The sequence below is a fragment of the Lethenteron reissneri genome, chromosome 65 (genome assembly GCF_015708825.2).
Source record: "Lethenteron reissneri isolate LAM-NWPU_2019-01 chromosome 65, ASM1570882v1, whole genome shotgun sequence".
NCBI lineage: Eukaryota > Metazoa > Chordata > Hyperoartia > Petromyzontiformes > Petromyzontidae > Lethenteron > Lethenteron reissneri.
In genome coordinates, this window is record NC_083843.1 from 4,945,125 (window position 1) to 4,973,043 (window position 27,919).

A 27,919-nucleotide genomic window follows, 5' to 3' on the forward strand; every position below is an offset into this window, starting at 1 on the left:
TCCTTACCCTATTCTTCTCCACCCACTTCTCCCTCGTCCTCCTCCTCCACCTCCCCTCTTGCCCCTCCTCCACCTCCCCTCCTGCCCCTCCTCCACCTCCCCTCCTGCCCCTCCTCCACCTCCTCTCCTCCCCTTGATTGACTGGAAGCGAAGATTCGAGCAGCATTTAATTTAAGGCACATTATCAAATCAGATACCCTAGAAACCGGTTAAAACCGGTTCGGAAGTACCCTCGGCAGGAATCGCGATGTTATTTCAAGCGTAAAGCAGGGCGGTAGCGGTGGGGATGGTGGTGAGCTGAGATGATAGGGTTGGCTGCGGTGAGTGTGGTGGGTTGAGTGAGGTGGTTGGGTGAAGTGAAGTGAGAGGGTTGGGTGAGGTGGGACGGTTGGGTGAGAGAGTTGGGTGAGGTGGGATGGTTGGGTGAGGTGAGCTGAGAGGGTTGGGTGAGGTGAGGTGGGACGGTTGAGTGAGAGAGTTGGGTGAGATGGTTGGGTGAGGTTCAGCACCAACCAGCTCCACAGCCTTGCCTGCGACTCACCGCAGCTGTCAACCTGGTTGGAAGCCGATTCGGGAAGTTTCCCGGTGGGAATGGCGAGGGGTGGAAACGGGGCGCCATTTGTTCGCAGGTCCCTCGGCAATCTGAGCCGAGGTCACATGACTGCTCCCCCCCCCCCCCGTCGGCTAATCAGGGCCTAGCTGCCCTGCGGTTGACGTCAAAGTTAAAAGGTCACGTGATCACCCCCCCCCCCTCCACGTCGGCCAATCAGGGCCGAGCTGCCCTGCAATGCAGTCCCAGCTCAGAGGTCACGTGACATCCGGAGCCAGGCCTCCAGCTGCTGTCCGATAGCCTAGAGAGAGGGGAGGGGGAGAGAGCACGAGCTTGTGTATGGGCCTCCACAAGGTCGACTAAGCCTCAAATGGGTTCCTGCTGCGGATCGGTGCATGTGGTTTTAATAAGGGTCTCGATGAGCATGTGTCTCTATGGGTCTCTGTAGGTTTTTGTGGGTCTATATGGTTCTATTTGGGTCTCTGGATCTCTGTGGGTCTCTAGGAGTCTGTAGAAACATGCGTTTAGAGTATTTGGCTATAAGAATAGGCTTTACCCTTTCTGGCAATAAAACAGGAGGTGTTAAGATGTTAAAACACCAAACTGAAACCTTTTGCAAGGAATCATGAACTGCATTAACCACATATACTTTTGGCGAACGTGCAAAAAAAAAATGCTCCGGAAGTATATAATGCATTGTCTTTGAAACTGATTGGTCCACACCAGAGACAGCTTTCTTTAGAGCCTAGTCTCAAACAGTGTTAGACCAGAGGACGGGAAAAGGCGAACAGCACAAATACAATGCACTATCAGGACATCGAGAGCTCGGGGTTGGCAGCTACATCATGGGATTTGGCTGCTGCTATTAACTATTAATTTCCACGTGATGATGATATCAGCCACTTCGTTGGCCTATCATTTGTGATGGCCAGGTCGCTTCTGATAAAAAGAGCTACACTGCTCAGTGGGGCCTTACCTGGTAAAATAAAATAAAAATAGTTTTAGTTAGGTTTGTATCTATGTAAGGCTCATCTTGCTTCCTCCTCCTCCACCCCGTTCTCCTACCCCCCGTTCCACCTTGCCACTCCCCCTCTCCTCCCCTTCTTCCCACCTTCCTGGCTTGCGTGAGTGCGGGAGAGTCCCGGGAGAGGCTGGGGTTGGTGTCGGAGCAGTGTGCCCCTCCCCTCACAGTCAGAGTCTTCACCGCGGACCCCCTGAAGGGGGCTACCACACTGAGTTCCCTCCAGGGGTCCACGTCCCCTGCACACACGGCGGAGGATAGGAGGAGGGGATCAGCAGGGGTCAGGTGCAGAGGTTCGTGGTTCGGGTCTGGTTGGCCTGCCCCGATCAATCCTGCGGATGTCGCTGTGATGCTACACACACACAGTATGATGAGTGAGTGAGTGGGTGAATGAGTGGGTGAGTGAGTGGGTGAGTGGGTAGGTGAGTGAGTGAGTGGGTTTTTGAGTGGGTGAGTAGGTGAGTGAGTGGGTGAGTGGTTGGTGAATGCGTGGGTGAATAGGTGAATGAGTGGGTGAGTGAGTGGGTGAGTGGATAGGTGAGTGGGTGAGTGAGTGAGTTAGTGATGGGTGAGTGAGTGGGTTAGTAGATGAGTGAGTGGGAGGGTGAGTAAGTGAATTATTTGGTGAGTTAGTGGGTGAGTAAGTGGGTGAGTGAGTGGTTGGGTTAGGGGGTGAATAGGTGAGTGAGTGGATGAGTGTGTGAGTGGCTGAGTGAGTGGGTTAGTGATGGGTGAGTGAGTGGGTTAGTGATGGGTAAGAGAGTGGTTGAGTGCGTGGGTCAGTAAGTGGATGGGTGAGTGAGTGAATGGGTGGATGGGTGAGTGAGTGAGCAAGTCGGTTACTCGGTGAGTGGGTGAGTATGTGAGTGAATGTGTGAGTGCGTGAGTGAATGAGTCAGTGGGTTAGTGATGGGTGAGTGAGTGGTTGAGTGAGTTGGTGAGTGAGTGGGTGAGTGAATGGATTAGTGAGTCGGTGAGTGAGTGGACAGGTGAGTGAGTGGATGGGTGAATCAGTGAGTGAGTGGGTCGGTGGGAGAGTGAGTGAGTGGTGTGAGTGAGCGGGTGAGTGAGTGGGTGGTTGGGTGAATGATTGAGCGGGTGAGTGAGTGGTTGGGTGAGTGGGTGACTGAGTGAGTGGTTGAGTGGGTAGATGAGTGAGTGGGTGAGTGAGTGCGTTAGTGATAGGTGAGTGAGTGGGTGAGTGCGTGGAGCTGAGTGAGTGGGTTATTGAGTGGATGGATGGGTGGGTGAGTAGATGAGTGGGTAGGTTAGTAGATGAGTGAGTGGGTGAGTGCGAGGGTGAGTAGGTGAATGATTGGGTGAGTTAGTGGGTGAGTGAGTGGGTTATTAAGTGGATGAGTGGGTGGGTGAGTGAGTGGGTAGGTTAGTGGGTGAGTGAGTGGGTTAGTGAGTGGGTGAGTGGTTGAGTGAGTGGGTGAGTGAGTGGTTGAGTGAGTGAGCGAGCGGGTGAGTGAGTGGGTGGGTGAGTGGTTGAGTGAGTGGGTGAGAGGGTGAGTAAGTGGGTGGATGAGCGAGTGAGTGGGTGAGTGGGTGAATGAGTGCGTTAGTGAGTGAGTGGGTGAGTGGGTAGGTTACTGGGTGAGTGAGTGGGTTAGTGATGGATTAGTGAGTGGTTGATTGAGTGTGTGAGTGAGTGCGTGAATGGGTATGTTAGTGGGTGACTGAGTGTGTGGGTTAGTGGTTGAATGAATGGTTGAGTGAGTGGGTGAGTGAGAGGGTGAGTGGGTAGGTGAGTGTGTGAGTGAATGGGTGAGTTAGTGGCTAAGTGACCGATTCAATATCCCAAATGATCGAAGCTGACCCCACGACCCCGTTAATTTTTTTTTACCAGGTAAGGCCCACTGAGCTCTGTAGCTCAAGGAAGTGTTTCATCATCATCATCATCACCACCACGTGAAACTCCATAGCAGCAGCCAAATACCTATAATAAACGCATGACGTTGATTCTCAATGTGGAGGGGAAAAAAACGGAGGGACAGAGATACACCGACTCCAAATATACAGCAGCAGGAATCGTCAGGATCGAACCCACGACCTTCTACGTACCCGGGGGAGGGAGACAACATCTACCTAGCCACCGTGGCGAGCCGCAATGACCGTCCGGGGCTCACCGTTGACGAACAGCAGGCGGCTCCCCGTGGGGCGATCGCCTCCGAACATGCGATTGGTGGACTCCACTCCGCGCTCCATATCCTGCTGGGTGAGGCCGAAGGTATCGGTGCACATCGCCGCGGTCGTCTCGAGGGACAGCAGCTTGGAGAAGGGGCAGCCCTCCCGGGGGCGGCATGTCTGGACTGCTCGCGCGGTCAAGCCACGGGAAACGGGTCAGATGGTGACTCTGTCACTCCTCAATCCCTCGCGCACCTCGCTTGCACGCTCACTGTCTCGCATGCTCTCTCGCTCCCTCAGTCACTCGCACACTCACTCATTTGCTCGCTCACTCACACGCGCACCCACTCACCTGCTCACTCACCCAGCCACTCACCCCCTCAGTCACTCGCACATTTGCTCATTCGCTCGCTCATTCATTCACACACTTCACGCTCACACACTCACTCACCCACCCACTCACCCACTCGCACGCCCACCCATGCAGTCACTCGTGCTGTCACTCACGCGCTCACTCTCATTCACACACTCCACACTCACTCATTCACACACTCCACACTCACTCATTCACACACTCCACGCTCACTCACTTGCATACTCACTCGCTCACTCACTCACTCACGCACACACTCACTCACCCACCCACCAAACCAAACATAAGCTGTTTGGGCAGCCCATTGTATTGCTACGTATAAAGTAGACTCTCGATTATCCAGGTGCGTTTTATCTAATTTGCGGATTAACAGCACACCTGAGATTTTGACATTAATTAATGAGTCATGGATTATCCCTTAAGCCCAAATGAATAATCTAAAAACATTGTTATACATTGTTATCCTTGGATATGCTTATTAAAAGTCACATGGTGCTTAAACCGAACAAATAAGTTACTCATGGTTCATCCAAAATCCACGTGATCGCCCCTACAGTACAGTAGTTGCAATATCTATACAACAGTGAGGCGGAGTTTGATTGATGTTGATTGGCGTGGCTCTGCTGCTATCATCCACTTAGTGGGCCGAGTTTTCTGCTGAGCAGTAGCCAGGAAGGTGTTATTATTATCACTGAGCATGCGCATCATTGATCTCTCGATCATTTGTATTCGTTCTAAATTGAAAGATGAACAATCGAGATCGTCATTCGTGCTTTATTTTGAGTGATTTATCCGATCATTTATTTTGTGAGTTTTAATTAATGAAACTGTGCGATGGCAGATACTCTGAAGGATGGTTGTTTAAAATTTAAAGGATTTTACAAAACTTTTCACATGAGCGTGTGTTTTTTTATGGACTTCTGTAATAAAGCAACATCAATATATTCTTTACTACACATTTTAGTTTGGTTTATTAACAAACAAAATTTTCTTAACTTAAAAATAATGTATACCTATGTTTGTGGTCTAGAAGGAATGCTTAAATATTTTTTTATTATTCGCCATTTTGAATTATCCCCGGCCATCTTTCCCATCATTAGCGTGGATAATCGAGACTCTACTGTACACCTGCATAGTGCCTTTCGCTATCTTCATGTTACTCTATCTCTGTGTATCTCTATGTAGATGTGTCTATCTCTGTCTATAGCTATATACGTGCATCTCCACGGTGTGATACTCACGGAAGCCCAGCTCCGTACACTTCTGATAGAACCAGGGTCTCAGCTCCGACCGCTGGGGGTCACGGAGTTCAGAGATAACCCCTTGGTAGAGGTTCACCGTGCAGGGGATTCTCTTGATCAGATACCTCTGGAGAGAGAGGGAGAGAGATGAGAAAGGGGGGCGGGGGTGAGGAGAGTGGTAGCGAGATGTTAACTCCCTCGCCTGGTATACAGGAGGTCATGGGTTCGATCTGACCCTGACGCCTGCTGCTGTATATGTGGCGTTTGCGTGTCTCTCTCCCCGTGGTCGCGTGGATATTTCTCCGGGTCCTCCGGTTTTCCCTCTCCAGATTTGGAATCGACATCACACGTTCAGAGTATTTGGTTACTGCTGTGCATTTCCACAGGATAATGATGATGATGAGCCACTTCGTTAAGCTGTCAATGGTAATATCCAGACTCTTTGGTTCTTTCGGTAAAGTCACGTAGGTATAAAATAAAATAAATCACGACGTTTCGGGCACAACACAAGCGTCGATCATCAGGTGGGATGCTTGTGTTGCGCCCAAAACGTCGTGATATATTTTATTTTATACCTACGTGACTTTACCGAAAGAACCAAAGAGTCTGGATTCCCGCAGTCACGAAAGCTTCAAATCAAGGGGAATATCCAGGTCGCTCCTGATAAAGAGCTATGTAGCTCAGTGGGCCTCACCTTGTAAACAAAACAAAAAAGTTGTATTAAGTTAGTTGAACAATTATCTTAATATCTTTCCGAGGCAGTTCCTTTAACGTGCTTTGCAACGTTTCATGGGTGAGTGGTGAATGAGTGAGTGGGTGAGTGAGTGGTGAGTGAGTGAGTGAGTGGGTGAGTGAGTGGGTGAGTGAGTGGGTGAGTGAGTTAGCGAGTGGTGAGTGAGTGGGTGAGTGAGTGGGTGAGTGAGTGGTGAGTGAGTGGGTGAGTGAGTAAGTGAGTGGGTGAGTGGTGAGTGGGTGGGTGAGTAAGTGAATGAGTGAGTGGTGAGTGGGTGAGTGGGTGAGTGGGTGAGTGAGTGGGTGGGTGAGTGATGAGTGAGTGGGTGAGTGAGTGGGTGGGTGAGTAAGTGAGTGAGTGATGAGTGGTGAGTGGGTGAGTGGGTGAGTGGGTGAGTGAGTGATATCTTCAATACCCCATTCTGCACGCTCGGTGCATATATTTGGATAACAGACATATTTATGGGTTGCCCATTACATATTGCTCAATTTATTCTTGGTCTGTATTCCATTAACGATGCTTTGGCTTTTGCGCTCAACAGTAACCCTACTCCTCTGGTGTTTACAGATCACTTCACCCCCCCCCCCTCAAATTTATCTCCTCCCGTTCCTGTTCACCCCATTACTGCCTGTTCTAGGATTGCCGTGCCTTGGTATATTTCCATTTACTTTCTCAACAGCTCTAACTGTCCCATTGCCCACAGTGTTCCACATTCCACATCCGCCAACTGTGATCTCATTCGCCATTCTCAGCCTCTTCGTTGTTTTGGAAAATGTCCGCTTTGTTTCCTGACGGTGCCGTAGCTGCTGCTGCTGCTGCTGATGGTTTCCGGTACCAAATTTATCGACCCAATCCCCCAGTTACTCGATTGGGGACGCGGACCTTGGTTGACCCGGGCGACGTCCGAGCCGGTATTCTTGGATTCCTTTCGTTTTTTTTTCTTCACGAGCCGAATAACCGGCACCACCCTTTCGCCCGACCCTCCTCCTCCTCCTTATTATCCAGGCTTGGTGACTGGCCTCAGATATCCACTTGAATCGTGGACCCCCGATGTGGAGTTAATTGTCCTTATCCCCTGGCACCTGCGATTCGCACGGATGGCTACGCACGGTGCGAAAGAGGTCCAACGTACATACAGAGACTCACGTAGCCACTCACCCACTCACTCACTCACCCACCCTCCGATGAGCACGGTTGGCTATGTACGGTGAAAAAGAAATTCAACACACGTACAAGTCCTTAGCTGCTGGGCAGTAATAAACTCTCTCTTTCCCTGTCTCTCTCTCTCTGCCAGGTCACAGAGGGTGGGGCAGGGAGATAGGGATCCACACACAAACTCACACAAATAAAGAAGAAATAACACAGGGTACAACCAGCGAGACGGACATATTGTGAACCTTGTTGATGTGGGTCCGGGGAGTGAACCTTGGTGTGAGTCAGATGATTGAACAGGTTGAGTGAACTTTGTTGATGTGAGTCAGGTGATTTAACCTTGTTGGTGTCGGTGAGGCGAATTAACTTTGTTGATGTGAAGCAGCTAAGTGAACCTTGTTGGTGTGAGTCAGGCCAGCCAACAAGGCGAGGGAACCTTGCTGATGTGGATGAGGCGAGTGTAGGAGTTGCCAAGGGACTCGTCGGTCATCGTGGTGCAGACGTCGGCGACGGAGGCGTCGTGCGCCTCCGCGTTGAAGGTGGTGGCCATGATGAAGACCGCGGCCAAGTTGGTGACCAAGGTGTCGACGTCGCGGGGTCTATCGGCGGCCAGGGGCACACACGACGAGAAGTCGTGACTCAGCTCGGAGAGGCGGTCGCTCTGGATCATCTTGTCGATGGTCGCGAACGCCTCGGAGACGCGGCGGAGGCACTGGGTAGGAGAGGCCGGGAGAGGCACGGGGAGAGAGAGGCAGAGAAAGAGAGAGAGACACGGAGTGAGAGACAGACACGGAGAGAGAGAGAGACACGGAGAAAGAGAGACGTGGTGAGAGAGACACAGGGAGAGAGACACGGAGAGAAAGACATGGGGAGAGCGAGACACAGGGAGAGAGACATGGGGAGAGAGACGCGGGGGTGGGGGGGACGTGAGGTGGGAATAGAGAGAGATACACGAGGAGAGAGAGAGATAGACTTTGAAAATATTTTATTTCAAATGGGAAGAAATTTTTAAACAAATCGACGTAAAAAAAAACAAAGGCAGAGACCAACAGCAAGGGCTCTGAATGCCGCTGCAAGTCTCGAATGCCCGGCCTACCTTCTCCTTCCATATGGCTGATGTAGATACAGAGCAACAGCTAACAATTTCACATTCAGGTGAGTCAAGCGAGACAACCGCGTCAGGAGTAGCGGAGCGGATTGCTGTGATGTCTCCTTCATTGTATTTGTGGATCGGGCATTAGCGTGGAGTTACTGACAGAGAATTACAGTAGAGAGAGATGGTGGAGACACTGAGGAGGGAGGGAAATCAGATCTCCCTTTCTTTTCTAGCATATGTAAGCTTCCCACACTGTGATCCATCCTGGTTAAACCCAGGTGCCATTGGTTGGCTGCTGTGCCAGGCTAGGTGCCGGGGGTCACGGGACAGACCTGCATACATTCACTTACCTAAAGTGATCCACGTTTAGCAAGCATGGCGAAGGGAAGGCATGACTGGCCGAGAAGACCTGAAGCTTCGTGTGGAGCGACAGACCAGGTAGCTTCCACACAGCATTGTGCAGCCGATTAAAAGATATTGCCACTCGACTGATTCGGAGTGAGACCTCTGCTGCCAAAACAGAGCTGGCCATAAGCCGCCGGCTCAGGTACGGAAACCTCTCCACTCTCTCCACAACTGTTCCATCACCAATGGGGAGCTGAGGGGGCTGAAGTGTTTGATGGCACAAAATACCCAGGCAGGTGCTTAGTTTTGAAGGGGCTGATGTTAAGGCCCCACCTCTAAGTGGCACGCTGCAGGTTCAGCAGCAGTGCCTCCAACTCTTTCTCAGAGTTAGCAGCAATCACCAGATCATCAACACACATACCATGGTTATATAAAAGAGGTCCATTCCTTGAGCACAAATGGGTATCTATCAGCCTCCCATTGTATCTGTACAGATAGAGATTCACTTGGTAAAACCATGGAAGGCTTCTTGAACTACGTTGTTGAAAACGATGTTAAATAATGTAGGCACCAGAGGTCATCCCAGATCATCAGCATACGTAACGTGGTTGACCAATAGGGAGCCATCCCTCGACCACACCCAGGCATCGATCAGCCATCCCAACATGCTGACGCTAAAACAAAGACAAATATCCCCCGTTTAGCCTCAACAGACTGTTGGGGCAATTGCTGTTAGCGAGCACCGATGAAGGCCTGCACTGTGGCACACAAGGGGGTAGGTGGCCAGCACCACGGGTTCGTACCGCAGCACACTAACCGCTGTGCCACCGCTCCCCACTCACCCTCACAACCACCACCCTCACCACCACCACCCTCACTACCACCAGGTTCATAATGGCTTCCGCCTGATATCAAGCTCCTCACCTCCTTCGATCCGCCCACGATGGGGTCAGCCAGGGACCTGCCCACCGCCTGCATGCACACACACAGCCTCAGCAGCATCAGCAACATCATCGACGGCGTCATCGGCATCATAAGTAGCAGCATCATCAGGAGCAGTATCATCAGCAACATCAGAAGCATCATCAGCATCATCATTATCAGCAGCAGCATTATCATCATCAGCATCATCAGCTTCAGGACCATCAGCAGTATCATCATCATCAGCAGTAGCATTATGGTGGTAGTGGTGGTGCGAATTGTGGTGGTGTTGGTGGTTGAGGTGGTGGTTGAGTTGTTGGTGGTCGAGGTGGTGGTGGTCGTGGTGGTGGTAGTGGTGGTGGTAATGGTGGTGGAGGTGGTAGTGGAGGTGGTGGTGGTGGTGATGGTGGAGGTGGTCGTGATGGTGGTAGTGGTGGTGGAGGTGGTGGTGGCGCTCACTTCGTTGAATTCGTGGAAGTCCACCTTGGCGCGAACCGGGGCGGAGGAGGCAATGGCGGCAAAGATCAGGCTCGGGAACTAGAAATACACACAGAGAGATACACACAGAGAGATACACACGGAGAGATACACACGGAGAGATACACACGGAGAGATACCCACGGAGAGATATACATAGGGAGTAACATATGGGGAGATACACATGGGGAGATACAGAGACATGCGGGGAGACAGTGAGATGTTGATCACCTTAAGTATGGTAAGAGCTGTGGTGCTGTAAGTTACCCACTCACCCATCCACTCACTCACCCATCCACTCACTCAGTCACTCATCCACTCACTCAAAGACAACAATCCTCCATGTAGCCTGTAACAGACTGTTCTGGCAAGTGATCTTAGCGAGTAGCACCGATGAAAGCCGGAATTACACATGAGGGTGTGGGTGGCCAGCACCACGCCCGGCCGCCTCTGTCTCCCCAGTGGCGATGTTTTTACGCACCGCACCAGGTATTCATTTGAGGCTGGGTCGACCGACGGGAGTCACAGGACCGGTTCAGATAATCGTCACTGGTGGTGGCCATGAGCGGAAATCTAACTTGGGTCACTGGGTTCGTAGCGCAGCGCACTAACTGCTATACTACTTATTTACTCACCAATCCACACACTTATCCAGTCACCCACTCGTTTACCCACTCATTCACTCCCTTTTCCAATCCCTCACTCACACAAACACCATCCTCTCTCAGAAATTTTCTTGGGAGATCATCTCTACCCAGTGCTTTTCCTGGTATCAGACTCTGGATCACTCATCGTACTTCCTCAACAGACGGCAATCAGCCACACACAGGGGCTGGCTACTCTAATATTTGAGGCACGGCAGCCCCAGCAGTCACCTTTCCCCATGATGTATGTATTTTGAACTTCTTTAATACCGTACATAGCCAACCGTAGTAATCGGATGTTATCAGGGCTGCCTTTGTCACCCCAGTGGCGATGCTTTCACACACTGCAACAGGTCCTCAGTTGAGGCTGAGTCGACCTAGTGGAGGCCCAGGACAGGTTCAAATAATCGCTACCGCTGGTGTTGGTGGCCATTAACGGGAATCGAACTCGGGTATCTGCCGGGTTCGTAGTGCAGTGCGCTAACCACCACACGATATAAACACGTGTCCACAAGCACGTACAAAACAATCCATACCACTGCTCCGATTTCAGTAACGCAGACTTTGAACTCGTAATCCCAATTTGGGGAGATGGGAGTGGAAAGTTCCAAGTTGTGGAGTGAGGCGTGCGTGTGTGTGTGCGTGCGTGTGTGTGTGCCACAGTGGGGAGCGGTAGTATAGCGGTTCGCACGTTGCGTTACGAACCCGATTATCACGGCCAACACCAGTGGCGAGTATCTGAACCGGTCCTGGGCCTCCGCTATGTCGATTCAGCCTCAAATGAGTATCTGGTGCGGTGTGTAAACATCGCCACTGGGGAGACAAAGGCAGTCGGGCGTGGTGCTGGCCACCCACCCCTTCGTGTACCGTTCCGGCCTTCATAGGTGCTCGCTAACAGCACTTGCCTCTACAGTCTGTCAAGGCTATACGGCGGATCTTTGTCTTTGTGTGTGCCACAGTGCCGGCCTTTGTTGTGGAGAGCGGTGGTCTCGCAACCAGCGCAATGCGGTATGAAAACAAAATCTGAACCGGTCCTGCACCTCCACTAGGTCGACTTGGCCTCAAATACAGCGGTCAGTAAACATCGCTACAAGGGAGACAAAAGTGGCCGCGTGTGGTGCTGGTCACCCACTCCCTACCATGCTGTGCCAACACGCAGAGGTGTTTCTACTCGCTAACAGCACTTGCCCCAACAGTCTGTTCATGGCTATACGGGGGTCTTTGTTTTTATAGTGGAGTCAGTCAGTCAGTGCGTGATTGGGTCAGTGAGTGGGTGAGTGGGTGAGTGAGTGGGTGAGTGGGTGACAGAGTGAGTGGGTGAGTGAGTGGGTGAGTGAGTGAGGTGAGTGAGTGAGTGGGTGAATGAGTGGCTGAGTAAGTGAGAGAGTGGGTGAGTGAGTGAGGTGTGTGAGGTGTTTCTACTCGCTAACAGCACTTGCCCCAACAGTCTGTTCATGGCTATACGGGGGTCTTTGTTTTTATAGTGGAGTGAGTCAGTCAGTCAGTACGTGAGTGGGTGAGTGAGTGGGTGAGTGAGTGGGTGAGTGGGTGACAGAGTGAGTGGGTGAGTGAGTGGGTGAGTGAGTGAGGTGAGTGAGTGGGTGAATGAGTGGCTGAGTAAGTGAGAGAGTGGGTGAGTGGGTGAGTGAGTGGTGTGAGTGGGTGAATGAGTGGCTGAGTGAGAGAGTGGGTGAGTGGGTGATTGGGTGGGTGAGTGAGAAAGGTGAGTGAGTGGGTGAATGAGTGGCTGAGTGAGTGAGAGAGTGGGTGAGTGGGTGGGTGAGTGTGTGAGGTGAGTGAGTGGGTGAATGAGTGGCTGAGTGAGTGGGTGAGTGGGTAACTGGGTGAGTGAGTGATTGCATCAACGTACCACTCGTCGTGGCATCTGGGTTCAGTGCGGGTGGAATGTGGGTGGCTGAGCGGGCGAGTTGTGTTGTAATCACATGGGGACATTTGTGTTGACCGTGACCCAGAAGAGAAAACCACGCGACCGCCAAACAAACACAAACTACAGAGCTGCACGTGTAGCCCACACAGCCTGTAGGGCTAAGTGTTTGGCAGCGACCAGCATCGCATCGTGAGCGAGGTGGTGATGTGGCCACACGTGGGGAGTGGTAGTGCAGCCATTAACTTGCTGATTACCGTTACCAGTGATGCAAGGATTGACCTGTGTGGAGGAGGCTCGTAAAGGATGCTGCTGGTCAGTTGGAGGCAGTCGACCTCCTACAACAATGGAAGGTGGAGGAGCAATGCTCATAACAACGAGCAGAGGACCGGGTGGAAAGCATAGCGCGGTGGCGAAGTGGGAAGAACAGGTGGTGCATCTGCCAGCCCATGGTACATGGGTCTGCCCCGTGACCTCCTGCCAACAGAGAGCCTTCCACGCATCACGTGACCTCAAAGTGCATTATCATCATCATCTGGGATCCCTCGAGGTTGATAATGATGATCATCCATCGACAGCGATGATAGTCAGAGTTTGTGAGTACGCAGGAACCACATATATTGTTTCAATTGACAGCACGTGCGTTGTAGTTATTGATAGTTTGGAAAGCTTTGAGTGTCCCGGCTGGCCTGGGTATATTGTCTCTTTCGTGCCCACTTTGTCAGTTTCACGACGGCTTCTTCGTGACTCGAAGTGTCGTCGAACATCCCCCTGGTCCCTGGTATACTCGAGCTCTCCAAGGTGAACACTCGCTCGCCGGCTACTCCCACGCTACCGGGTCGATGTTGCACTTGGTGAGGTTGCTCCAGTTGTGGATGTCCCGGTTAAAAAATGAATCATTGCCCCCTCTGGAGCATGTCCCGATCTTGGTTTTGGAGTAAAAGAGCTGAACTAGAAGGGCAAATTAGCACACTCTTCCTCCAGTCCCTCCTGTCACTCTTCTTCATCATCATTATCAATAGAAATCTGGCCGCAAAGACGCCTCCCCTGCAAACCTCCAACTCACTTACTAACAATTGTTTTTATTTACCAGGTTAGGCCCCCACTGAGCTGTATAGTTAATTTTCACAAGTGACCCCGCCACAAATGACAGCTCAATGAAGTGGCTTATCATCATCACGTGGAACTTCATATCAGCAGACGTGTTACGTTGATTTTGAACGCAGAGGGAAAAACAAGAGGACCCGGAGAAAATTCAACACGACCACGGGGAGAGAGACACGCAAACTCCAAATTTACAGCAGGCATCAGGGTCGGGATCGAACCCACGATCTCCTGTATACCAGGCGAGGCACTTAACATCTCGCCGTCGTGGAGAGATGTTTGCTTTGGGAAGTCTCGAGCTGGGCATCCTGACAATACTCCTACCCCGGCAGAGCTGCCGTCGAATGACAGCAGCCTCAATACTCGAGGATCCGGCCTGTTCAAGACCACTGATGATTGTTTGTTCGTCCTGCGAGGCCATGACAAGGATTATTACATAAGCAGCGCTGATGGAAGTTCTCAAGTGCCGATATAAGTGTCTTCCATATGCTGCCCACGTCTCTCCGTGCCGTGCAGAGAGCATGGGGGATCGCGGTAGCGATGCAGACCACTCATTTGGCGGTCGCTCCGATGTCGTCATGGTGATTAAAGACCGAAGGCTGCGCTGGCATTTGCAACACGACAGTGAATCTCTCTCGCCGATGTCTACTCTGTGTGTGACGGGCAGCTGCTAAGATGAGGAAAATTAATTCTCCACGTTCTCCGATAAGGTATCCTGGACCCTGATCGAAGGTGCAGGTGATGGAATGCTGGGAGTCGGTTGAAATCGGTGCAACATAAACATCCTGCACTATACACTATAATATCCATTACACTATACACTACACGATACACTATGCTACACAGGACACTATACAATACTAAACACTACACTATACACTACTATACACAACACTAATATACAACACACTACTACACATTTCACTATACACTACTATACATGACACTAATATACACTGCACTACTACACACTGCACTACTATAAATGACGCTATACACGACACCACTGATACATTTAAAGCAAATTTCTTTAGAACTGCTTATTGTTTGCTGTTGTGATGTCACAGCCACTTGGTGGTGATGTCACGGCTGTTTGTTGTTGTTGTGGAAACTCCTCCCCCTCAACCCCCCATCCACCCCTCCTCCCCCCAACCCCCCCACCCCTCCTCCCCCCCACCCCTTCTCCCCCCCCACCTTCTCACGGAGCCAGGCAGCCAGCGCCCCGGAGTAGGAGCCTCCAAAGGCGACCCACCGAGTTTCCTCAGGCAGATCGAGGTCGCGTGACAGCGCGCGGATCAGCTCCACCAGGTCAGCCAGCCTGGGGCGGGGGGGGGCATGGGAGGGGGGATACGAGAGAGATGTAGACACGGGGGGAGAGAGGGAGGGAGACACCTGGGCTGGAACCATGAACCCATGGAGGCAACCGCAGGGCCTCTCTCCTCATAACCTATGAGTTGCTGTTGGTCCCCTGCCTCCATTTTTCTTCTGTGACGTCAAAAAATGTGACTCGTCGTCAGGGGCATCTGAGCCCTTGATGTTGGTTTCTGTTTTTGTAATTTTTCAGTCAATGTATTGATGAATTTGTATCCATTTTAAATCAAGGATTGTAAAAGTCTATGTCTCCCCCTGTGTCTCTCTCCCTGTGTCTTTCCCTCCGTGTCTCTCTCCCCGTGTCTCTCCCCCGTGTCTCTCTCCCCATGTCTCTGCCCCGTGTCTCTCTCCCCGTGTCTCTCTCCTCGTGTGTCTCTCCCCATAGTGTCTCTCTCCCTGTGTCTCTCTCCCTGTCTCTCTCCCTGTGTCTTTCCCCCGTGTCTCTTTCCTCGTGTCTCTCTCCCTGTGGTGTCTCTCTCCCCGTGGTGTCTCTCTCCCCGTGTCTTTCCCCCCGTGTCTCTCTCCCCGTGTCTCTCCCCCTGGTGTCTCTCTCCCCAAGGTGTCTCTCCCCCCTTGTTTCTCTCCCCATAGTGTATCTAACCCCGTGTCTCTCTCTCCTTATCTCTCTGTCTTCCCAACCTCCAATTTTCCCACCCAATAGTCTTCCTCCTCATTCTCCACTCGATCCATCTCCCGCCTCCGCCAAACCCCCCCACCCCAGCCCGGCCGCCTTTGTCTCCCCCACCCCCCCTCTCCACCCACACGTTTACTCACGCCTGGCGCACTCTGAGGAAGGGCAGCACCGAGTCCGCGGCTCCCTCGGGGAGAGTGCTCTGTCCGTAGAAGCGGTGTTCGGCTGCCACCACCATCGCTCCCATACGTTCGGCCAACTCCACGTGGGAGCCTCGGAGAAACGGGGAGAGGGGGAGAGAGAAAGACACGGGGAGAATAAGAGATTCGGTGAGAGGGACATGGGGAGACAGAGAGAGAGACATGCATCTAAATTATTTTTGCTGCTAGAAATTCCCACGTGATGATGATGATGATATCAGCCACTCCGTTGAGCTGCTATCATTTGTGACCGACCAGGTCGCTTCTGAGAAGGAAGCTACACAGCTCAGTGGGGCCTTACACCTGGCACAAATAGAAATAAGTAATATTGAAATTTTTAAACACGCTTTAATGAAATGTACCGTACTCGTAATGGCAGAACTCCATGACTCCAGGAAGTGGCCCCGAAGCTTGCCATAACGCAAGGGACCGTGTTGATTTACAGCCAACGTTAGTTGAGCGTGGACAATTAGACCCAAGCCGAAACATAACATATAAAAAGAATGTTTAAAATGTTCTTATCATCTTTTTTGATAGAATATAGTATTTTCATGAGTATGACATAAGTATACCAAGTTTGCAGTCGATACCACATTGGGAAGTGGGTAAAAATTTAGTTACAAGATTTGAGGATACAACAACAACAGAGTGAGTTAAATAAAAGCGTGTAATAAAAATAGTTAGCGGTGTGTAATAAACATCGCCACTGGGGAGACAAAGGCGGCCGGGCGTGGCGCTGGCCACCCACCCCCTCGTGTGCCACAGTGCCGGCCTTCATAGGCGCTGCTGCTATTTGCTAGTAACAGCACTTGGCCGCAACAGTCTGTTGCAGGCAACACGTGGGGATATTTGTCTTTGCTGAAGAGTTGTGTGTGTGTGGAGAGGTGATTGCCACTCACGATTCAATAGCCCTGCAGTACCACTGGGTGTCAACAGGGTGCAGCAGCGTTACCTCAAGGGGGAAATGCCATGGGTCAAACCAGAGGTCGCAACCGGGTACCCGATACCCGTACCCTACCCGATACCCGGCTACCCGTACCCGGCTGGGTATGGGTACGGGTACCCGTTTGCGACCCTGGTGCGGCCGGGTACGGGTAGACCGTGAGTCACATTTTGGGTAAGATACGGGTAGGGAACGAGTACCCGTACCCGGCCGGGTACGGGTACCCATTTGCGACCCTGGTGCGGCCGAGTACGGGTACGGGTAAGGAATCAAAACCCGTTTGCGACCTCTGCTGAGAGCTCTGGCTCAGTTATCTCCACACGAAGACTGAAGCCCGGGCTGAAGACAGGACCTGGACTCCAAGCTCTACAGTCCTTCTAAGGGCTGGACCTCAGTGAGGCCAGTGGTCAGGGGGAGAATTGGTGCCGGATAGATATGACCCTGGATCCAAGCTCTACAGCCCTTCTAAGGGCTGGAGCTCAGTGAGGTCAGTGGTCCAGACCCACGGATCAAGTGGTCGGGTCAGTCAGCCTCCCCTAAGTCCCAGCCGGAGGACATTAGGCTAACGGGTCACCAGTGTTATGTCCCACCCAGTCCGGAGGCCATACCTACCCAGGTATTGGGTAAGGGGATCGTCATACTCCTTGTGTGTTAGGGATCGTGTCGAAGAAAATACAATAAATATAGTGTGCCTCATAAAGAAGTTTATTCGTCAATAATTACAACACTACATGTGTGTGTGTGTATATAGACTGGTACCGAGGAGGACGTTGTATTTGCTGAGTGGATTCTCTCCGCCGATGAAGAGGAAGACGGGACTACCCGGACCTTCCCAGTAGCGGTTATCGACCCAGAACCTCTACACACACACACGAAAAGATGGGGGGGGGGGGGGTACAACAGCGGGTTCTCAACCTTTTGTTGGCTTACTGTGTAGACCTTCTCGTTGTTGAATTTAGTTTCTACTGAGTAGTTACCCCCCCTTTGTCTGACCCAATACGGTTCTGAGAAAACAATGTATGCGTCCATAATATAATTTTTTGTTGAGTTAGATCACGTACATATTGATGTAAACTATACACTACACTACTATACACTACACTATTATACACTGCACTATACACTACTATACACTGTACTATACACCACACTACTATACACTACACTACTATACACAATACACTGCACTACACTTCTATAGACTACACTATACACGACACTACTATGCACTACACTAAACGCTACACTCCTATACACTCCACTATACACTACACTACTATACACTACACTATTATACACTACAATATACTACACTATTGTACAATACTTTATACACGACAACAATTAGCTAGGTTGGCTATGTACGGTGCGAAAATAGTTCAACATACATGCATACACTACACATACACTGTGTGTGTGTAAGTCTGTGTGGACTCCCTGGTAGGGTGCAGCAATGTTGTTGGCTAAGCGCCAGGTCGAGGCCTTCCTGGGCTGCAGCCTGCCGCTGCGGCCTGGATTCGTGCCTCTTAGTCGGCTTGGCATTAGGAAAGCTCGGCGTTGCCTCCACAGGCGCCGTGGTGGCTCAGAGATGTTAACTACCTCGCCTGATATACAGGAGGTAGTGTGTTCGTTCCCAAACCTGACCACCTGTTGTACATTTAGAGTCTGTGTCTCTGTCTCTCTCGCTTCCCGTGGTCGTGTCGATTTTACTTCGGACTTCTGGTTTTTCCCTCCACATTTAGAATCGACATCACCACGCATTTAGAGTATTTGGCTGCTGGTATACATTTCCACGCAATAAGCTACTTCGTTGAACGGCTGTCATTTGTGGTGGCCAGGTCGCTTCTAAAAAAAACATCTATACAGCTCAGTGGGTCTTACCTGGTAAAACAAAAATAGTTGAATATTAGTCCGGGTCTCTCCATATCAATATGGGTCTTGATGGGTCTATATGTATCTATATGGGTGTCTATGTTTCTCTGTGGTTATTTATGTGTTTGTATAGGTCTCCGTGCCTCTATGGGTCTCTATGGATCTCTGTGCGTTCAAAATATTTGGATGCTGCTATAAATGTCCACACGATGATGATATCAGCAACTTGGGTGAGCTTATCCTTTGTGATGGCCAGGTCGCTTCTCAAAAAGAGCTTAAAACAGTTTCGATTTAAAGCTTTCGTGACTGCAGGGATTCATCTTCTTGGTTCTTTCGGTAAAGTCACGTAGAAGGGAAGTAATAAAATAATAAAAATAAAACATAATAAAATAATTCTCACGACGTTTCGGCCACAATGCAAGTAGCCGTCTTCAGGTGAAGAATGAAACACTGCCAAGCTTGGAGCATATATATAAGCTGGGTTGGAGGTGGAAGAAGAGCGCCTTGACAAAATAATTTGCATATCAATAGGAATTTAGCATATTTATGGAAAATGCGTAGGAGGTGTGCCAGTGAGTGGACTGCGGTCTGCAGTCCACTCACTGGCATTGACTGTGTATCTTGTGTTCTCCACAGGGAATGCATTATTTGCTCCGCTGCGGGCCTCCCTCCACCGCTCTCCCATTGACATGTTTCGTGGCTTCTACATACTATTAACATTCCCTCCCTTTGTTAATGCTACCCCCTCCCTCTGATGCTGCTAATCCTGCATAATGCATGGGCATTATATGACTTTGAAAACCTCCCCTCCCACCTCCTACGCATTTCCCATAAATATGCTAAATTCCTCTTGATATGCAAATTCTTTAGTCAAGGCGCTCTTCTTCCACCTCCAACCCAGCTTATATATACGCTCCAAGCTTGGCAGTGTTTCATTCTTCACCTGAAGACGGCTACTTGCGTTGTGGCCGAAACGTCGTGAAAATTATTTTATTATGTTTTATTTTTATTATTTTATTACTTCCCTTTTACGTGACTTTACCGAAAGAACTAAGAAGCTTAAAACATTTCAGTGGCACCTAACACCGAAGAAAACAACAGACCACTTCCCTGACACAGTACGCGTGCAAACGGACAGTCAAGAAGTGCGTTGATGGCCTCTGATTGTTGCAGAGAGGCCTCAAAGAGGAATCGGTTAGGGTCAGAGAATTTAACTGAGTGGTCGAGAAATTCCAACGTAAAAGGCGGGAAAACGAGGGTGGACTGCTAGGGGTTAACGGTTGCCAACCGTTGGAGAAGGAGGACGGGGATTGGCTGAGTGAAATGGGGGTGAGCGGAACCTTCCAGAAAGGGGGCTCAAGCAGTACCGGATGATCCGAGTAGCAAAAGTAGCTACAAATGCTACGGGCCCCGCACTTTCAAGGGCCCCACACTAAATGCTTTCAAGCTATCAATTCCGTTTCAGTGATTCTGCACTTGCTCTATTACTATAGTACTATACAGCCTTCAACTTTTACGAACGACTGGGTTCTATGGGGACCTCATTTGCCAGTAAAAATATGATAATTGGTTCTTTACCCTTCTATCTGTCTCGGGTGTGGACCAATCAACTTCAAGGACAGTGCACATTATCAGAGTTATGTTCTTTTGTTTGTATTATGACTGCAGGTATTGCGGTCTATGCAAACATGACTCCTTGCAAAAAGGTGTCAGTTTTGTTGCCAGATAGAAGGGTAAAGAACCAATTATCATATTTTTACTGGCAAATGAGGTCCCCATAGTGTAGATGCTTGCCCCGAGCTCTCATACTCTGATGGTGCATTGTCCTTGAGTTGTGCGCCTTTTGGCGTCATCTGGTCCAACCCATATGAGACTAGGCTCGAAGGAAAGCTGTCTCGGGTGTGGACCAATCAACTTCAAGGACAGTGCACATTATCAGAGTTATGTTCTTTTGTTTGTATTATGACTGCAGGTATTGCGGTCTATGCAAACATGACTCCTTGCAAAAAGGTGTCAGTTTTGTTGCCAGATAGAAGGGTAAAGAACCAATTATCATATTTTTACTGGCAAATGAGGTCCCCATAGTGTAGATGCTTGCCCCGAGCTCTCATACTCTGATGGTGCATTGTCCTTGAGTTGTGCGCCTTTTGGCGTCATCTGGTCCAACCCATATGAGACTAGGCTCGAAGGAAAGCTGTCTCGGGTGTGGACCAATCAACTTCAAGGACAGTGCACATTATCAGAGTTATGTTCTTTTGTTTGTATTATGACTGCAGGTATTGCGGTCTATGCAAACATGACTCCTTGCAAAAAGGTGTCAGTTTTGTTGCCAGATAGAAGGGTAAAGAACCAATTATCATATTTTTACTGGCAAATGAGGTCCCCATAGTGTAGATGCTTGCCCCGAGCTCTCATACTCTGATGGTCCATTGTCCTTGAGTTGTGCGCCTTTTGGCGTCATCTGGTCCAACCCATATGAGACTAGGCTCGAAGGAAAGCTGTCTCGGGTGTGGACCAATCAACTTCAAGGACAGTGCACATTATCAGAGTTATGTTCATTTGTTTGTATTATGACTGCAGGTATTGCGGTCTATGCAAACATGACTCCTTGCAAAAAGGTGTCAGTTTTGTTGCCAGATAGAAGGGTAAAGAACCAATTATCATATTTTTACTGGCAAATGAGGTCCCCATAGTGTAGATGCTTGCCCCGAGCTCTCATACTCTGATGGTGCATTGTCCTTGAGTTGTGCGCCTTTTGGCGTCATCTGGTCCAACCCATATGAGACTAGGCTCGAAGGAAAGCTGTCTCGGGTGTGGACCAATCAACTTCAAGGACAGTGCACATTATCAGAGTTATGTTCTTTTGTTTGTATTATGACTGCAGGTATTGCGGTCTATGCAAACATGACTCCTTGCAAAAAGGTGTCAGTTTTGTTGCCAGATAGAAGGGTAAAGAACCAATTATCATATTTTTACTGGCAAATGAGGTCCCCATAGTGTAGATGCTTGCCCCGAGCTCTCATACTCTGATGGTGCATTGTCCTTGAGTTGTGCGCCTTTTGGCGTCATCTGGTCCAACCCATATGAGACTAGGCTCGAAGGAAAGCTGTCTCGGGTGTGGACCAATCAACTTCAAGGACAGTGCACATTATCAGAGTTATGTTCTTTTGTTTGTATTATGACTGCAGGTATTGCGGTCTATGCAAACATGACTCCTTGCAAAAAGGTGTCAGTTTTGTTGCCAGATAGAAGGGTAAAGAACCAATTATCATATTTTTACTGGCAAATGAGGTCCCCATAGTGTAGATGCTTGCCCCGAGCTCTCATACTCTGATGGTGCATTGTCCTTGAGTTGTGCGCCTTTTGGCGTCATCTGGTCCAACCCATATGAGACTAGGCTCGAAGGAAAGCTGTCTCGGGTGTGGACCAATCAACTTCAAGGACAGTGCACATTATCAGAGTTATGTTCTTTTGTTTGTATTATGACTGCAGGTATTGCGGTCTATGCAAACATGACTCCTTGCAAAAAGGTGTCAGTTTTGTTGCCAGATAGAAGGGTAAAGAACCAATTATCATATTTTTACTGGCAAATGAGGTCCCCATAGTGTAGATGCTTGCCCCGAGCTCTCATACTCTGATGGTGCATTGTCCTTGAGTTGTGCGCCTTTTGGCGTCATCTGGTCCAACCCATATGAGACTAGGCTCGAAGGAAAGCTGTCTCGGGTGTGGACCAATCAACTTCAAGGACAGTGCACATTATCAGAGTTATGTTCTTTTGTTTGTATTATGACTGCAGGTATTGCGGTCTATGCAAACATGACTCCTTGCAAAAAGGTGTCAGTTTTGTTGCCAGATATAAGGGTAAAAAACCAATTATCATATTTTTACTGGCAAATGAGGTCCCCATAGTGTAGATGCTTGCCCCGAGCTCTCATACTCTGATGGTGCATTGTCCTTGAGTTGTGCGCCTTTTGGCGTCATCTGGTCCAACCCATATGAGACTAGGCTCGAAGGAAAGCTGTCTCGGGTGTGGACCAATCAACTTCAAGGACAGTGCACATTATCAGAGTTATGTTCATTTGTTTGTATTATGACTGCAGGTATTGCGGTCTATGCAAACATGACTCCTTGCAAAAAGGTGTCAGTTTTGTTGCCAGATAGAAGGGTAAAGAACCAATTATCATATTTTTACTGGCAAATGAGGTCCCCATAGTGTAGATGCTTGCCCCGAGCTCTCATACTCTGATGGTGCATTGTCCTTGAGTTGTGCGCCTTTTGGCGTCATCTGGTCCAACCCATATGAGACTAGGCTCGAAGGAAAGCTGTCTCGGGTGTGGACCAATCAACTTCAAGGACAGTGCACATTATCAGAGTTATGTTCTTTTGTTTGTATTATGACTGCAGGTATTGCGGTCTATGCAAACATGACTCCTTGCAAAAAGGTGTCAGTTTTGTTGCCAGATAGAAGGGTAAAGAACCAATTATCGAACGACTGGGTGTTTAAGATTAGCGATTTTTCGTATTATCTGGCTGTATAGCAAATGAATAAATACAATTACTTCACTATGTCAGTTAAAATTTGTGTTTTAATATGTACGTGTATTTTTTTAGGGTCCCTTTATAACATTTTCTACAGGCGCCGCACTATCTTCATTCGGCACTGGGCTTGAGGGATATCAAAGGGAGAGAGCACGTGGGGAGGGGACGACTTGGAGAGGAGACGAAGTTCGAGCGTCAAGAACTGAAGCCCGAGCCCAGGTGTTTAGCTTTGCGGGTCCGCAACAAAGTCTATTATTGAAGCAAGAACGTATGTTGGTGTTACGACACAAATAATAAAATAACTACCGTTCGTAATTTTAGTTGACATTTTGTTTGTATTGTTGAATACAAAAAAGTTTCGCGATTTCTATTGTTTGTGTCATTGACACTTTTTTCGAATTGTCAATTATATTGTTGATGAAGAATATCTTTAGGGGTTTAGTATATCGTTATTTCCACCGGCCTTTTCACTTATTTTTGCATGTATTCACTTACTTGGTTTTTACATTTTTATCTTTTTGGTTTTCCTGCCTTCGCCGCAAAATCTTTTTTATTTTAACAATTTTCCCATTTATTTACTTCATTGTTATTGAATTGTTTTTAATCTCATCCGCTGATCTTCATTTCATTTACCACAGCACCTTAACCAAGGCACTGAACAGAGAATCAGCAGCAAGGGTGAAGTAACACCCAGACAGCCCCCGAGATAACTAACGAACGTCCCTCACTTGCAAACATCTTGCGCTGACGAGATGTCCATGAAGATACATGTGGAGGTACATGTGGAGGTACGTCTGGGAGTACGTGTGGGTGTACTGTGGGGTGTGTGGTACGTGTGGTGGTACGTGTGGTGGGTACGTGTGGAGGTTGTGGTAGGTGTGTTGGTACGTGTAAGAGTACGTATGGCGGTTGTGCTACATGTGGTGATATGTGTGGAGGGTACGTGTAGTGGTACGTGTGGGATGGGTACGTGTCGAGGTTGTGGTACGTGTGGTGGTACCTGTTGGATGGTGCGGTTGTTGTTTTTGTCGAAGTGGTCGAGAGGCTGCTCCATGAACTGCGGCTGCAACACAAATACAAAGATCCAGCACCCCGTGTAGCCCACACAGACTGTTGAGGCAAGTGCTGTCAGCGAGTATCAGATCAGAATCGGAATCTTGTATTTGTAGCGACTGGGAATGTCACTGTGTGGTGCTGGGCCTGTGAGGCCACGGCGGGATGTCTACTGTTGTGTATACACCCAGGACACGGGGTGTAGTACCAGCCCTAGTGGGGGCTTGGGTGAGCACTGGTTAATCGCGGTGGCACCACACACAGCGTGCGGTGCGGGTTCCCCTTGAGATAGCGAGAGAGTGTCAGCCAGCTGGGGTTATGTTGGGGGCATGATACTCTGGCTGACCTGGGGACATGTGACTGGATGATACTGGAGGGGGGCCACCGGTGAAGGGGGCCAATGGGTGGTCACGTGGCCCGGGAAGAATTATCGGGAGCCTTTGGGCAAGGGCGAGAGAGATCGAGAAGGTGGGCGTGGCGAGAGGCGGAGCCAGCCCCAGCCCCTGTCCTATATAAAGGGGGCCCTGTGAGGGGCTCGGGGTTCTGACTGTTGGAGAGGCAGGAGATCCACATCAAACTTGAAGAAGCCTCCAGCCACGCGTTCCAGGACCCAGCTTGTGGTCCGGACCGGGAAAGTGGAACCGTGTATAGTTCTACCATAGCATGGTTAGTTGGGTGGTCACCACCCGAGGATATGTTGTGTTAATAGCCCTGGAGTATGTTGTGTTTATAGCCTGAAGTATGTTGTGCTAAGAGTTTAATAAAAGTGTTGCTCCTAAAACAACGTCTGCGACCCAGTTGGACTCACTACATATTTATACTGCACCAGGAGGAATCCAATTGGCTATGAAGCTCTTTTTGTCACAAATGTCCAGTAGGGTGCACGAGATAAGAACGTTACAACAAACAGTACAAAAACATGATGCAAAGTACAAGTGGTGCAAAGTACAAGAAAGGTAAACAGATCACACAAATGAAACTGAACCATCCTCATCCTACCAATAGCGGAGCCAGGATTTTCAGGTAGGGGGGGCAACCCCTCCAGCAATGAAAAATGATAGGAGTTGTTAGTAAGTAAGGACTTGTCCCTTGCTTTTTATTCGACGCGTGTGCGGCGATGGCGCAGCCATCGATCGAGGGTCGAATTCGAACCGTGTGTGATCGGCATCGCGCTCGCTGAAGGTGAATGCCTTCAGGGAAGTCGTGTACTGTATACGCAACTGTGCACAATTCTGTGAGTCACTTATAACTGCTTTGCCGTTACTTATTGTCAATTATGGACTCAGACTCTTGTCCTATCATCTCATAGAGTCCCTGGCACGTAATACTATGCTACACAGTGGCAGTGGGGGTCGCAAAATGCCGATTTATTACTAATAAACCCCAATGATCCGATTGAAATTAGGGATTTCAATCGGATAATTGGGGGGTGCTCGTGCCACCCCTCCCCCACTGGCTCCGCCAGTGCATCCTACCAGGCGACCTGATGATGATGAGAGACAGACGCAAACTCCAAATATACAGCAGCAGCACGCATTTCAGGGTCGGGATCGAACTCCCGACCTCCAGTATACCAGGCGAGGTCGATAACATCACAGCACCGAGTATCAGAACCTACGAAGGCCGGCACGGCGCACGAGGAGGTGGTGGCCAGCACTACGCCTGTCCGCCTTTGTATCTCCAGTGGCGATAATTACTACACACCACTGAAACCAGGTGCTCATCTGAGGCCAAGTCGACTTAAGGGAGGCCCAGGGACCGGTTCAGATAATTACCCCCTGCTGGTGTTGGTGTCCGTGAGTGGGAATCGAACTCGGGTCACTGCCATGTTCGTAGCGGGTGAGTCAGTGGATGCGTGAGTGGGTGAGTGGATGGGTGAGTGGGTGAGTGAGTGAGTGGATGGGTTAGTGAGTGTATGGGTGAGTGGGTAAGTCAGTGGATGGGTGAGCGGGTGAGTGAGTGGATGGGTGAGTGGGTGAGTAAGTGGATGGGTGAGCGAGTGGATGGGTTAGTGAGTGGATGGATGAGGTTGATGGGTGAGCGGGTGAGTGAGTGGATGGATGAGTGAATGTATGGGTGAGTGAGTGGATGGATGAGTGAGGGCATGGGTGAGCGGGTGAGTGAGTGTGCCCTGGGTCTCTCTCTCTCTCAGGGAGTTCAATATTGATGAATGATGATGGTGGTTGCGATCATCACGGTGCTGTGAGGTCATGCCCTCATGATGACCTGATGACCTCTGGCCCCCGAGCATCTGCTTACCGGGATCTGGGGCAATCCATCAGAATCCATTTCCGGGGTCAGACTTTTCAGGCTCAGGTCCTCAGGCAGGCGGGACTGGCGATTATACAGCAGCCTCTGCTTGAGCTCCCGGGCATAATGCGTGCCTGTGGTGAAGTTTGGGTTGAGTTACTCGCTTACCTGCACACTCACTTGCCTACTCCCTTTCCCACCCACCCGCTCTCTCACTCACTCACCCACAGACCCACTGACCCACACACCCACTGACCCACACACCCTCACACCCACCCACCTACAAACCCTAAGCATGTGTGTATGTTGAACTTCTTTTACACCATATGTAGCCAACCGTGATAATTATAATTGGAGGTGTCAGTCACTCACCCACTCACTCACTCGCCTGCTCAATCAGACTTGGGGCAAGTGGTGTTACCGAGCAACTATGAAGACCAGCACGGCACACGAGCGGGTGGGTGGCTAGTATCACGCCAGACCGCCTTTGTTTCCTCAGTGGCTATGTTTACACACCGCACCAGGTACTCATTTGAGACTGAGTCGGCATAGGGGAGGCCCAGGATGGGTTCAGATAATCGTCACTGATGTTGGTCGTGAGCGGGAATCGAACTCGGGTAGCCAAGTTCGTAGGGCAGCGCGGTAACCGCTACACTACCGCTCCCCACTCACTCACTCAATCACACACTTACCCACTCACTCACCCTCCCACTGACCTACTCATGCACTCGCTCACCCACTCACCGACTCACCCACTCACTCACTCACTGACCTCATCCACTCATGTATTCACTCACCTACTCACTCACTCACCTACTCAGCCACCAATCCACTCTCTCTCACCCACCCACTATCCAACTGACCTGCTCACTCACCTACTCACCAACTCAATGGCCTGCTCACTCAGCCACTCAATCACCCACTCACAAACTCACTCACCTACTGACCGACTCACTCACCTGCTCACTCACTCACCAACCATTCACACGTTTACCCCCTCACTCACTCACCCACTCACTTACTCATCCACTCACTTAGCCACTCACCCATCCACTCACCCACGTACCCACCCACTCACTCACCTACTCACTTAATTAGCCACTCACCCATCCACTCACTCACCCACGTACCCACCCACGTACCCACTCACTCACTCACTCACCCACTCACTCACCCACTCACTCACCCACTCACCCACTCACTCACCCTCGGTGAGTGAGGCTTCCCCTCTCTGGGTTGACTCGGAGAGGAGGAGGACGAGGAGGAGGCCAGAAACCTTCATCCTGGATCTCTCTGGATCCGTGTGAGTCGCTGTGTCAGTCTTTGTGTGAGTCTGTATGTGTGACTCTCTTTGTGTATGTCCCTGGATGGGTCTGTGTGGGTCTGTG

At 50.0% G+C, this 27,919-nt stretch overlaps 1 protein-coding gene across 1 annotated transcript; it reads right to left on the reverse strand.

Moving 5' to 3' along the window:
* Positions 1–96: 96 nt before the first annotated feature.
* On the reverse strand, positions 97–27,919 carry LOC133359636 (thymus-specific serine protease-like). The gene is made up of 13 exons (XM_061578110.1): positions 27,738–27,919; positions 26,541–26,665; positions 24,229–24,291; positions 17,577–17,676; positions 15,818–15,947; positions 14,867–14,990; positions 10,022–10,099; positions 9,566–9,613; positions 7,637–7,912; positions 5,316–5,442; positions 3,704–3,886; positions 1,662–1,810; positions 97–851 (listed from the first exon to the last, which is right to left on the reverse strand). The coding sequence occupies exons 1-13, from the start codon at positions 27,811–27,813 to the stop codon at positions 801–803; spliced, it is 1,530 nt and encodes a 509-aa protein (XP_061434094.1). The 5' UTR covers positions 27,814–27,919; the 3' UTR covers positions 97–800.

What these genes read in the sequence shown, in the direction of transcription:
- LOC133359636 (XM_061578110.1), bottom strand. Translation starts at nt 27,813, where the DNA reads ATGAAGGTTTCTGGCCTCCTCCTCGTCCTCCTCCTCTCCGAGTCAACC. An exon ending in CCGCCTGCTGTTCGTCAACG is followed by an intron (nt 1,811 to 3,703) that starts GTGAGCCCCGGA and finishes CCGTGTGTGCAG; the next exon opens with GGGACGTGGACCCCTGGAGG. An exon ending in CACTCACGCAAGCCAGGAAG is followed by an intron (nt 852 to 1,661) that starts GTGGGAAGAAGG and finishes CCCTCTCTCTAG; the next exon opens with GCTATCGGACAGCAGCTGGA.